The sequence below is a fragment of the Stomoxys calcitrans genome, chromosome 4, assembly GCF_963082655.1.
Source record: "Stomoxys calcitrans chromosome 4, idStoCalc2.1, whole genome shotgun sequence".
Classification (NCBI taxonomy): Eukaryota; Metazoa; Arthropoda; class Insecta; order Diptera; family Muscidae; genus Stomoxys; species Stomoxys calcitrans.
Window position 1 is genome coordinate 132,631,052 of NC_081555.1, and position 14,393 is coordinate 132,645,444.

At 36.0% G+C, this 14,393-nt stretch overlaps 1 protein-coding gene across 1 annotated transcript in view; it reads right to left on the reverse strand.

The window, feature by feature from the left end:
- The window catches only part of LOC131997027 (uncharacterized), a 341,371-nt gene that overhangs the window by 127,379 nt on the left and 199,599 nt on the right, over positions 1-14,393 (reverse strand). Inside the window, exon 3 of the mRNA XM_059367275.1 lies at positions 13,103-13,167. Within this exon, the coding sequence (XP_059223258.1) occupies positions 13,103-13,158 (56 nt within the window). The 5' untranslated portion in view covers positions 13,159-13,167. The remainder of the gene's footprint in view (positions 1-13,102; positions 13,168-14,393) is intronic.

Sequence of the window (14,393 nt, forward strand, 5' to 3'; positions counted from 1 at the left end):
CACGAATTAACCTTTGTTTTGCTGTAGGACGCTTAGTTTAGGAGATATGGCCATTTTAAGTTTTCCAACTGAAAATTTCGAATTTTTCGAAGTGATCACGAATTAACCTTGGTTTTGCTGTAGGACGCTTAGTTTAGGAGATATGGCCATTTTAAGTTTTCCAACTGAAAATTTCGAATTTTTCGAAGTGATCACGAATTAACCTTTGTTTTGCTGTAGGACGCTTAGTTTAGGAGATATGGCCATTTTAAGTTTTCCAACTGAAAATTTCGAATTTTTCGAAGTGATCACGAATTAACCTTGGTTTTGCTGTAGGACGCTTAGTTTAGGAGATATGGCCATTTTAAGTTTTCCAACTGAAAATTTCGAATTTTTCGAAGTGATCAAGAATTAACCTTGGTTTTGCTGTAGGACGCTTAGTTTAGGAGATATGGCCATTTTAAGTTTTCCAACTGAAAATTTCGAATTTTTCGAAGTGATCACGAATTAACCTTTGTTTTGCTGTAGGACGCTTAGTTTAGGAGATATGGCCATTTTAAGTTTTCCAACTGAAAATTTCGAATTTTTCGAAGTGATCAAGAATTAACCTTGGTTTTGCTGTAGGACGCTTAGTTTAGGAGATATGGCCATTTTAAGTTTTCCAACTGAAAATTTCGAATTTTTCGAAGTGATCACGAATTAACCTTAGTTTTGCTGTAGGACGCTTAGTTTAGGAGATATGGCCATTTTAAGTTTTCCAACTGAAAATTTCGAATTTTTCGAAGTGATCACGAATTAACCTTAGTTTTGCTGTAGGACGCTTAGTTTAGGAGATATTGCCATTTTAAGTTTTCGAACCAAAAATTTTGAATTTTTCGAAGTGATCACGTATTAACCTTAGTTTTGCTGTAGGACGCTTAGTTTAGGAGATATGGCCATTTTAAGTTTTCCAACTGAAAATTTCGAATTTTTCGAAGTGATCACGAATTAACCTTAGTTTTGCTGTAGGACGCTTAGTTTAGGAGATATTGCCATTTTAAGTTTTCGAACCAAAAATTTTGAATTTTTCGAAGTGATCACGTATTAACCTTAGTTTTGCTGTAGGACGCTTAGTTTAGGAGATATGGCCATTTTAAGTTTTCGAACCAAAAATTTTGAATTTTTCGAAGTGATCACGTATTAACCTTAGTTTTGCTGTAGGACGCTTAGTTTAGGAGATATGGCCATTTTAAGTTTTCCAACTGAAAATTTCGAATTTTTCGAAGTGATCACGAATTAACCTTAGTTTTGCTGTAGGACGCTTAGTTTAGGAGATATGGCCATTTTAAGTTTTCCAACTGAAAATTTTGAAATTTTCGAAGTGATCACGAATTAACCTTGGTTTTGCTGTAGGACGCTTAGTTTAGGAGATATGGCCATTTTAAGTTTTCCAACTGAAAATTTCGAATTTTTCGAAGTGATCACGAATTAACCTTTGTTTTGCTGTAGGACGCTTAGTTTAGGAGATATGGCCATTTTAAGTTTTCCAACTGAAAATTTCGAAATTTTCGAAGTGATCACGAATTAACCTTAGTTTTGCTGTAGGACGCTTAGTTTAGGAGATATGGCCATTTTAAGTTTTCCAACTAAAAATTTTGAAATTTTCGAAGTGATCACGAATTAACCTTGGTTTTGCTGTAGGACGCTTAGTTTAGGAGATATGGCCATTTTAAGTTTTCCAACTGAAAATTTCGAATTTTTCGAAGTGATCACGAATTAACCTTTGTTTTGCTGTAGGACGCTTAGTTTAGGAGATATGGCCATTTTAAGTTTTCCAACTGAAAATTTCGAATTTTTCGAAGTGATCACCTTTGTTTTGCTGTAGGACGCTTAGTTTAGGAGATATGGCCATTTTAAGTTTTCCAACTGAAAATTTCGAATTTTTCGAAGTGATCACGAATTAACCTTGGTTTTGCTGTAGGACGCTTAGTTTAGGAGATATGGCCATTTTAAGTTTTCCAACTGAAAATTTCGAATTTTTCGAAGTGATCACGAATTAACCTTTGTTTTGCTGTAGGACGCTTAATTTAGGAGATATGGCCATTTTAAGTTTTCCAACTGAAAATTTCGAATTTTTCGAAGTGATCACGAATTAACCTTTGTTTTGCTGTAGGACGCTTAGTTTAGGAGATATGGCCATTTTAAGTTTTCCAACTGAAAATTTCGAATTTTTCGAAGTGATCACGAATTAACCTTAGTTTTGCTGTAGGACGCTTAGTTTAGGAGATATTGCCATTTTAAGTTTTCGAACCAAAAATTTTGAATTTTTCGAAGTGATCACGTATTAACCTTAGTTTTGCTGTAGGACGCTTAGTTTAGGAGATATGGCCATTTTAAGTTTTCCAACTGAAAATTTCGAATTTTTCGAAGTGATCACGAATTAACCTTAGTTTTGCTGTAGGACGCTTAGTTTAGGAGATATTGCCATTTTAAGTTTTCGAACCAAAAATTTTGAATTTTTCGAAGTGATCACGTATTAACCTTAGTTTTGCTGTAGGACGCTTAGTTTAGGAGATATGGCCATTTTAAGTTTTCCAACTGAAAATTTCGAATTTTTCGAAGTGATCACGAATTAACCTTAGTTTTGCTGTAGGACGCTTAGTTTAGGAGATATGGCCATTTTAAGTTTTCCAACTGAAAATTTTGAAATTTTCGAAGTGATCACGAATTAACCTTGGTTTTGCTGTAGGACGCTTAGTTTAGGAGATATGGCCATTTTAAGTTTTCCAACTGAAAATTTCGAATTTTTCGAAGTGATCACGAATTAACCTTTGTTTTGCTGTAGGACGCTTAGTTTAGGAGATATGGCCATTTTAAGTTTTCCAACTGAAAATTTCGAAATTTTCGAAGTGATCACGAATTAACCTTAGTTTTGCTGTAGGACGCTTAGTTTAGGAGATATGGCCATTTTAAGTTTTCCAACTAAAAATTTTGAAATTTTCGAAGTGATCACGAATTAACCTTGGTTTTGCTGTAGGACGCTTAGTTTAGGAGATATGGCCATTTTAAGTTTTCCAACTGAAAATTTCGAATTTTTCGAAGTGATCACGAATTAACCTTTGTTTTGCTGTAGGACGCTTAGTTTAGGAGATATGGCCATTTTAAGTTTTCCAACTGAAAATTTCGAATTTTTCGAAGTGATCACGAATTAACCTTGGTTTTGCTGTAGGACGCTTAGTTTAGGAGATATGGCCATTTTAAGTTTTCCAACTGAAAATTTCGAATTTTTCGAAGTGATCACGAATTAACCTTGGTTTTGCTGTAGGACGCTTAGTTTAGGAGATATGGCCATTTTAAGTTTTCCAACTGAAAATTTCGAATTTTTCGAAGTGATCACGAATTAACCTTTGTTTTGCTGTAGGACGCTTAGTTTAGGAGATATGGCCATTTTAAGTTTTCCAACTGAAAATTTCGAATTTTTCGAAGTGATCACGAATTAACCTTGGTTTTGCTGTAGGACGCTTAGTTTAGGAGATATGGCCATTTTAAGTTTTCCAACTGAAAATTTCGAATTTTTCGAAGTGATCAAGAATTAACCTTGGTTTTGCTGTAGGACGCTTAGTTTAGGAGATATGGCCATTTTAAGTTTTCCAACTGAAAATTTCGAATTTTTCGAAGTGATCACGAATTAACCTTTGTTTTGCTGTAGGACGCTTAGTTTAGGAGATATGGCCATTTTAAGTTTTCCAACTGAAAATTTCGAATTTTTCGAAGTGATCAAGAATTAACCTTGGTTTTGCTGTAGGACGCTTAGTTTAGGAGATATGGCCATTTTAAGTTTTCCAACTGAAAATTTCGAATTTTTCGAAGTGATCACGAATTAACCTTAGTTTTGCTGTAGGACGCTTAGTTTAGGAGATATGGCCATTTTAAGTTTTCCAACTGAAAATTTCGAATTTTTCGAAGTGATCACGAATTAACCTTAGTTTTGCTGTAGGACGCTTAGTTTAGGAGATATTGCCATTTTAAGTTTTCGAACCAAAAATTTTGAATTTTTCGAAGTGATCACGTATTAACCTTAGTTTTGCTGTAGGACGCTTAGTTTAGGAGATATGGCCATTTTAAGTTTTCCAACTGAAAATTTCGAATTTTTCGAAGTGATCACGAATTAACCTTAGTTTTGCTGTAGGACGCTTAGTTTAGGAGATATTGCCATTTTAAGTTTTCGAACCAAAAATTTTGAATTTTTCGAAGTGATCACGTATTAACCTTAGTTTTGCTGTAGGACGCTTAGTTTAGGAGATATGGCCATTTTAAGTTTTCCAACTGAAAATTTCGAATTTTTCGAAGTGATCACGAATTAACCTTAGTTTTGCTGTAGGACGCTTAGTTTAGGAGATATGGCCATTTTAAGTTTTCCAACTGAAAATTTTGAAATTTTCGAAGTGATCACGAATTAACCTTGGTTTTGCTGTAGGACGCTTAGTTTAGGAGATATGGCCATTTTAAGTTTTCCAACTGAAAATTTCGAATTTTTCGAAGTGATCACGAATTAACCTTTGTTTTGCTGTAGGACGCTTAGTTTAGGAGATATGGCCATTTTAAGTTTTCCAACTGAAAATTTCGAAATTTTCGAAGTGATCACGAATTAACCTTAGTTTTGCTGTAGGACGCTTAGTTTAGGAGATATGGCCATTTTAAGTTTTCCAACTGAAAATTTTGAAATTTTCGAAGTGATCACGAATTAACCTTGGTTTTGCTGTAGGACGCTTAGTTTAGGAGATATGGCCATTTTAAGTTTTCCAACTGAAAATTTCGAATTTTTCGAAGTGATCACGAATTAACCTTTGTTTTGCTGTAGGACGCTTAGTTTAGGAGATATGGCCATTTTAAGTTTTCCAACTGAAAATTTCGAATTTTTCGAAGTGATCACCTTTGTTTTGCTGTAGGACGCTTAGTTTAGGAGATATGGCCATTTTAAGTTTTCCAACTGAAAATTTCGAATTTTTCGAAGTGATCACGAATTAACCTTAGTTTTGCTGTAGGACGCTTAGTTTAGGAGATATGGCCATTTTAAGTTTTCCAACTGAAAATTTCGAATTTTTCGAAGTGATCACGAATTAACCTTAGTTTTGCTGTAGGACGCTTAGTTTAGGAGATATGGCCATTTTAAGTTTTCCAACTGAAAATTTCGAATTTTTCGAAGTGATCACGAATTAACCTTTGTTTTGCTGTAGGACGCTTAGTTTAGGAGATATGGCCATTTTAAGTTTTCCAACTGAAAATTTAGAATTTTTCGAAGTGATCACGAATTAACCTTAGTTTTGCTGTAGGACGCTTAGTTTAGGAGATATGGCCATTTTAAGTTTTCCAACTGAAAATTTAGAATTTTTCGAAGTGATCACGAATTAACCTTAGTTTTGCTGTAGGACGCTTAGTTTAGGAGATATGGCCATTTTAAGTTTTCCAACTGAAAATTTCGAATTTTTCGAAGTGATCACGAATTAACCTTAGTTTTGCTGTAGGACGCTTAGTTTTGGAGATATGGCCATTTTAAGTTTTCCAACTGAAAATTTAGAATTTTTCGAAGTGATCACGAATTAACCTTAGTTTTGCTGTAGGACGCTTAGTTTAGGAGATATGGCCATTTTAAGTTTTCCAACTGAAAATTTCGAATTTTTCGAAGTGATCACGAATTAACCTTAGTTTTGCTGTAGGACGCTTAGTTTAGGAGATATTGCCATTTTAAGTTTTCGAACCAAAAATTTTTAATTTTTCGAAGTGATCACGAATTAACCTTAGTTTTGCTGTAGGACGCTTAGTTTAGGAGATATGGCCATTTTAAGTTTTCGAACCAAAAATTTCGAATTTTTCGAAGTGATCACGAATAAACCTTAGTTTTGCTGTAGGACGCTTAGTTTAGGAGATATGGCCATTTTAAGTTTTCCAACTGAAAATTTCGAATTTTTCGAAGTGATCACGAATTAACCTTTGTTTTGCTGTAGGACGCTTAGTTTAGGAGATATGGCCATTTTAAGTTTTCCAACTGAAAATTTCGAATTTTTCGAAGTGATCACGAATTAACCTTTGTTTTGCTGTAGGACGCTTAGTTTAGGAGATATGGCCATTTTAAGTTTTCCAACTGAAAATTTCGAATTTTTCGAAGTGATCACGAACTAACCTTTGTTTTGCTGTAGGACGCTTAGTTTAGGAGATATGGCCATTTTAAGTTTTCCAACTGAAAATTTCGAATTTTTCGAAGTGATCACGAATTAACCTTAGTTTTGCTGTAGGACGCTTAGTTTAGGAATTTTTCGAATTTTTCGAAGTGATCACGAATTAACCTTTGTTTTGCTGTAGGACGCTTAGTTTAGGAGATATGGCCATTTTAAGTTTTCCAACTGAAAATTTCGAATTTTTCGAAGTGATCACGAATTAACCTTAGTTTTGCTGTAGGACGCTTAGTTTAGGAGATATGGCCATTTTAAGTTTTCCAACTGAAAATTTCGAATTTTTCGAAGTGATCACGAATTAACCTTTGTTTTGCTGTAGGATGCTTAGTTTAGGAGATATGGCCATTTTAAGTTTTCCAACTGAAAATTTCGAATTTTTCGAAGTGATCACGAATTGACCTTAGTTTTGCTGTAGGACGCTTAGTTTAGGAGATATGGCCATTTTAAGTTTTCCAACTGAAAATTTCGAATTTTTCGAAGTGATCACGAATTAACCTTAGTTTTGCTGTAGGACGCCTAGTTTAGGAGATATGGCCATTTAAGTTTTCGAACTAAAAATTTCGAATTTTTTGAAGTGATCACAAATTAACCTTAGTTTTGCTGTAGGACGCTTAATTTAGGAGATATGGCCATTTAGTTTAGGAGATATGGCCATTTTAAGTTTTCGAACCAAAAATTTTGAATTTTTCGAAATGATCACGAATTAACCTTAGTTTTGCTGTAGGACGCTTAGTTTAGGAGATATGGCCATTTTAAGTTTTCCAACTGAAAATTTCGAATTTTTCAAAGTGATCCAACTGAAAATTTCGAATTGTTCGAAGTGATTACGAAATAACCTTAGTTTTGTTGTAGGACGCTTAGTTTAGGAGATATGGCCATTTTAAGTTTTCCAACTGAAAATTTCGAATTTTTCGAAGTGATCACGAATTAACCTTAGTTTTGCTGTAGGACGCCTAGTTTAGGAGATATGGCCATTTAAGTTTTCGAACCCAAAATTTTGAATTTTTCGAAATGATCACGAATTAACCTTAGTTTTGCTGTAGGACGCTTAGTTTAGGAGATATGGCCATTTTAAGTTTTCCAACTGAAAATTTCGAATTTTTCGAAGTGATCACGAATTAACCTTATTTTTGCTGTAGGACGCTTAGTTTAGGAGATATGGCCATTTTAAGTTTTCGAACCAAAAATTTTGAATTTTTCGAAATGATCACGAATTAACCTTAGTTTTGCTGTAGGACGCTTAGTTTAGGAGATATGGCCATTTTAAGTTTTCGAACCAAAAATTTCGAATTTTTCGAAGTGATCACGAATTAACCTTTGTTTTGCTGTAGGACGCTTAGTTTAGGAGATGGCCATTTTAAGTTTTCCAACTGAAAATTTCGAATTTTTCGAAGTGATCACGAATTAACCTTAGTTTTGCTGCAGGACGCTTAGTTTAGGAGATATGGCCATTTTAAGTTTTCCAACTGAAAATTTCGAATTTTTCGAAGTGATCACGAATTAACCTTAGTTTTGCTGTAGGACGCCTAGTTTAGGAGATATGGCCATTTTAAGTTTTCGAACTAAAAATTTCGAATTTTTTGAAGTGATCACGAATTAACCTTAGTTTTGCTGTAGGATTCTCAGTTTAGGAGATATGGCCATTTTAAGTTTTCGAACCAAAAATTTCGAATTTTTTGAAGTGATCACGAATTAACCTTAGTTTTGCTGTAGAACGCTTAATTTAGGAGATATGGCCATTTTAAGTTTTCGAACCAAAAATTTCGAATTTTTTGAAGTGATCACGAATTAACCTTAGTTTTGCTGTAGGACGCTTAGTTTAGGAGATATGGCCATTTTAAGTTTTCGAACCAAAAATTTTGAATTTTTCGAAATTATCACGAATTAACCTTAGTTTTGCTGTAGGACGCTTAGTTTAGGAGATATGGCCATTTTAAGTTTTCGAACCAAAAATTTCGAATTTTTCGAAGTGATCACGAATTAACCTTAGTTTTGCTGTAGGACGCTATTTTAAGTTTTCGAACCAAAAATTTCGAATTTTTAGAAGTGATCACCTTTGTTTTGCTGTAGGACGCTTAGTTTAGGAGATATGGCCATTTTAAGTTTTCGAAACAAAAATTGCGAATTTTTCGAAGTGATCACGAATTACCCTTAGTTTTGCTGTAGGACGCTTAGTTTAGGAGATATGGCCATTTTAAGTTTTCAAACCAAAAATTTCGAATTTTTCGAAGTGATCACTAATTAACCTTAGTTTTGCTGTAGGACGCTTAGTTTAGGAGATATGGCCATTTTAAGTTTTCCAACTGAAAATTTCGAATTTTTGGAAGTGATCACGAATTAACCTTAATTTTGCTGTAGGACGCTTAGTTTAGGAAATATGGCCATTTTAAGTTTTCGAACCAAAACTTTTGAATTTTTTGAAGTGATCACAAATTAACCTTAGTTTTGCTGTAGGGCGATTAGTTTAGGAAATATGGCCATTTTAAGTTTTCCAATATGATTTCAACGGACGGATGCACATGGCTAGATCGATAACGGATATTTCGATGTGTTGCAAACGGAATGACAAAATGAGTACACCCCCATCCTTCGGTGGTGGGTATAATAAGAAGCGTGTTTAGAAAGTTCAGTCGATGTGTACTGATCGAGCTGGAATCGCTTTTCTAGTTGGTTAAGACTTGCCCGTCTGAATTTCTACCCAGATATCTTTGTGATCAAAGTACAATGGACACACTTGGTCAAACAAATTGCGATATCAGATCCATAGTCTACTGCAAAAAACCGACTGTCAGTTTCAGGATGGTAGGGGCTGATTGCCCACGAAGAATTCCGTCACGGATAGAATATTCTAGAGACTCGTTAGAATATTCATTGGGCACTATATACCTATGGGTCTTACAAATCTCCTGAACCCGATGGATATTTACCCTAAGATGTTGCAGCAGGCTTTTGGATCTTTATCAGACTGGTATCTCTGTTTGCATGTACCCCAATTTCGGAGGATGGTCAAAGTGGGTTATTATACCCAATAAGTGACGCTGCAATATATTGGGGAAAAGGATTTCAGGCCGATAAGTCATTCTTCCTTTTCCATTAAGACTTTGGAGAGGATTCCGGATGCTTACATCAGGAGATCAGTCGACTCCGCTTTTTATAGCGTCTCTCGAGTACAAGCATTTTACCTTGGCTGCTTTCCTGGATATTGAGGGTGCATCCAATGCTTAGAAATGGGACGATGGTGTTGCTTCACCGCTCTTATGGATCATGGTGGTAGACCGGATTCTTGTGCAATTTTTGACAAAGGGGTCAAGTTATACCCTCCACCATAGGATAGGGGTATACTAGTTTCGTCATTCCGTTTGTAACACCTCGAAATATTCGTCTAATACTTGATGGTCATGACATTTTAGAACAATCTATCCATATCCGTACGTCCGTCTGTCGAAAGCACGCTAACTTTCGAAGGAGTAAAGCTAATCGCTTGAAATTTTGCACAAATACTTTTTATCAGTGTAGGCCAGTGGGGATTGTAAATGGACCATATCAGTCCACGTTCGGATATAGCTGCCATATAAACCGATCTTGAAAATTGCCTTCTTGAGCCACTAGAGGGCGTAATTCTCACCCGATTTCGCTACAATTGGACACATGGTGTTTTGATATGACTTCCAACAACTATGCTAAGTATGGTCTAAATCAGTTCTTAACCAGATATAGCTGCCATATATACCGATCTTGGATCTTGTCTTCTTGATCCACTAGAGGATGCAATTCTTATCCGATTTGGCTGAAATTTGGCACATGGTGTTTCGTTATGACTTCCAACAACTATGTTGAATATGGTTTAAATCGGTTCATAACATGATATAGCTGTTATATATACCAATCTTGGATCTTGACTTCTTGAGCCACTAGAGGATGCAATTCTTATCCGATTTGGCTGAAATTTGGCATATGGTGTTTTGTTATAACTTTCAACAATTGTGCTAAGTATGGTCTAAATCAGTCCGTAACCAGATAAAGCTGTCATATAAACCGATCTTGGGTCCTGACTTCTTGAGCATCTAGAAGGCGAAATTCTTATCCGATTTGGCTGAGATTTTGCACGTGGTGTTTTGGTATCAGTTTCAACAACTGTGCTAAATATGGTTCAAATCGGTCCATAACCTGATATAGCTGCCATATAAACCGATCTTGGGTCCTGACTTCTTGAGCATCTAGAAGGCGAAATTCTTATCCGATTTGGCTGAGATTTTACACGTGGTGTTTTGGTATCAGTTTTAATAACTGTGCTAAGTATGGTTCAAATCGGTCAATAACCTGATATAGCTGCCATATAAACCGGTCTTGAGTCTTGACTTCTTGAACCACTAGAGGGCGCAATTCTCATCCGATATGGCAGAAATTTAGCATGAAGTTGTTTGTTATGACTGTCAACAACTGCGTTAAATATGGTTCAATCGGACTATAACTTGATATATCTCCAATAGCATAACGATTTATTTTATTCTGGAGGGTATATAAGATTCAGCCCGGCCGAACTAAGCACGCTCTTGCTTGTTATACCCATCAAAGAAGGGTGAGGTTATAATCATTTTGTCATTCCACTCGCAGCACATCGAAATATGCATTTCTGACCCTATAAAGTATTTATATTCTTGATCGTCGTAAAAATCTAAGACGATCTAGACATGTCCGTCCATCTGTCCGTCCGTATGTCCGTCCGTCTGTCTGTTGAAATCACACAGCAGTTTTTTTAAAAATTGAGATATTGAGATACGAGGTGAAACTTTTCACAGATTCTTCTTTTGCCTATAGGCGGTTTAGTTTGAAAATGGGCTATATCGGCCTATATCTTGATATAGCCCTCATATAGACCGATCTGCCGATTTAAGGTATTAGGCCCATAAAAGCCACATTTATTGTCCGATTTGGCTAAAATTTGAGACAGTGAGTTGTGCTAAGCCACTCGACATTCTTCTTCAATTTGGCCCAGATCGGTCTAGATTTGAATATAGCTGCCATATAGGCCGATCGCTCGACTTAAGGTCTTGGACCATAAAAGGAGCATTTAATGTCCAATTTAGTTGAAAATTGGGGCAGTTAGTTGTGGTAGACCCTTAGGCTTAATCTTTTTTCAATTTGGCCCAGATTGGTCCAGATTTGGATATAGCTGCCATATAGTCCGATCTCTCGATTCGTGGTCCTAGCCCCATAAAAGGCGCATTTATTATCCGATTTCGCTGAGATTTGACACAGTGACTTTTGTTAGGCATTTTCGACATTTGTGTCCTATTTGGTTCAGATCGGTCTATATTTGTATATAGCTGCCGAAAAGAAGAATATTAAACCAATATTGAACAGTGACTTGTATTATTAGACCACTCAATGTCAGTGCTGAATTTGGTCCAAGTCGGACCATATTTCGATACAGCTGCTATGGGTTCAAAAACAATGCATTTTGCACCGGATAACGACGAAAGGTGGTTTACATATATATCCGAGGTGCTGGTTATCCTTTGTCTTTTTACTTGTTTTTATAATGAAGTCGATAGAAGCAAATAATTGTTTAAATACTATTTTCTTTCCTTTTCAATGTGGCCATAGTTTTCTTTAATTTGGCTTTTTTGACTACTGTCACTTGATTTATATTCCATTTTATTTGCCATTTCATAATCAAACCCTTAGCTTTATGATTTAAGATTCTAAAATTCCTAGGCTTTTTATTTTGAAGTATTTTTTCTTTTTTTTTATGGCAACTCTGTGAAGTCTCAAAATTATTTGTTTCCATTTGTGCCATTGTTGTTGTTTACTTATTGTAGTTTTTCCTTTTAGTTTTGAAGCTGGCACATAAAAATGTTTCATGAATCGTGACTACCTGTATTTTTGACGCATTTACGCAAAAACACCAACAAGCCAAACCCTCAGTGAGCTTCAAGGCAAGGGGCGTAAAGAAGCTTGAAGATAAAACGCACAAACCCAATGTTGTAAGAAAGGACAGACATTTGTCGTAGATCCATCCCAAACAGCCACTTAACAACGTCTTTTCCCTGTTCTTGTTACGCTTAAAGAGTGGCGAGAAGTCTATGTGGAAGTTGCAGCAAGATGTCCGTCCATCCGTCTGTCTGTCTGTCTGTCCGTCCCTCTATATTGCATTCATGTGTCCATGGCATGGCTGTGGTGGTGGTTGCACCTCTAGTTATTGTCTCTGGGACTGGCTGCCACTGCCACTATTTTGCTACTAAATGTGTGGCAGTGTTATGTTGCACTACTCCATGGCTGACTGGCTGGCTGGCTGGCCGACTGTTCAAAATGCACGCGTGCCAATATTAAAGTTTGTGGCAAAGTTTATATTTTTTCGTTTTTTGCCTTGTTTTAGATCTGTGGGTTTCTTTGTGGAAGAACCACAGCATATGAGCCACATCCGCAGACATGTGTGATGTTCAGGTTGGTGCGGTAAAAGCGAGTTGCTTTGAATCTGAGTCGATGTCTGTCTATCCATTTGTTAGTTCATCTCTGTCTGTCCATACATCGGTGGTTACTCGTCGTCGTTTGACTGTTGCAACCTGAAGTTTGTTAACTTTTAAGATGTTTTTAATCTATCTTGTGAGTGCGTTTTCGGTTTTTTTGCTTGCCACTTCACATACGTGAGCCGGGGTACCTGATGCATTGGCCTGGTCTTGTAGGTGAATAAGATATGGTACGTCCGTCCGTCCGTCTGTCTTATGAGTGTGTGTCAGTCTGTCCTTCTTAGCTGTGTGCCTTATTTGTATGCAATGCAACGCTTTCCATAAACTAGATATGTATATATGTTTGTGGATTTCATGTCGAGATATTCTATCTCGTGTTAAAGGGAACAGTGTTTTGAAGTTATGATATATGGAATATTATAGAAAAATTCTAAAACTTACCATAAAAATCCTTGGATTTTGACTTTAAAGCGGGTTCCAGCTGAACTTGGGACCATGTAAGTTATCTGCAACAAAATTATAAACATTCAAATTAGGAACTCATATCCATTCCAACTTTGGAAATAGTAAAACATTTGGGTTAGTAAATGTTAGAAAGAAAATACTAAAAGAAATTACCTTCCCTTTAAAATAAGTAAAAGTATACTAAGTTTGTCTGGGCCGAATCTAAGGAACCCATAGTGGGATCCTGTTTAAAGCTTGCACTAAAAGTTGATAAGTTGAAGGGAAGTTACACTTTAAATACTAAATTTCTGCAAACCAAGCAAATATTAAAGCTTCTAGAGGCCGTATAAAGCAAATCGAAGACAGGAGATCGGCTCATACGGTTTAAGACCGATTTGGGCAATACTTATTATAGATGTTAAAAGTCATAACAAAACCCTACGTTCAAAATTTTAGCCAAACGGACAACAATGGCGATTTCCAGGGAAGATCGTTTGTTGTAAATCTTAACAGAACACGTAAAAAAATGTCAGACAAATCGAATAACAATTGGCGCTTCTAAAGTCTCAAAATTTCAAGTTTGGAGATGGCTTTTTGAGAGCCATATCAGTTTATATACCGTTTTGGTCTATAATTGGCGCTATCGTATGTTGTTACAGAACACAACGTTTAAAACTTCAGCCCAATCGGATAATGATTGCAGCTTTCAGGGGCCCAAGAATTCAAACCGGAGTACGATTTTATACGGGAGCTACATAAATCCAAGTATGCACTGATATGACCCATTTGTAATCCCAAAACGGCGTAAATCAAGTAGAAGTATCTATGCAAAATTTTAAATGACCAGCTTTATGCGTTCGACAGCTACAGAGATTTCCACAGACGGACGGACGGACATGGGTTGATCGACTTAAAATGTCATGACGATTAAGAATATATGTCGCAGATCAATATATCGAGGTGTTGCAAACGAGATCACTAGATAAGTGATCTTCATCACTAGATAAGTGATCTTCATCACTAGATTAGTGTTCTTCATCACTAGATTAGTGATCTTCATCCACAGGATCTCAGATCAAATCAATATTTCGAGGTGTTGCAAACGAGATCACTAGATTAGTGTTCTTCATCACTAGATCTTCATCACTAAAATAGTGATCTTCATCCATAGGATCTTCATCCTATGGTGGTGGCAATATCAAGATATAGTCCGATATTAAACATCCTCGAACAACAATCTGTGCAAAATTTCAGCTAAATACCTCAATTTTGAGGATTGTAGTGTGGT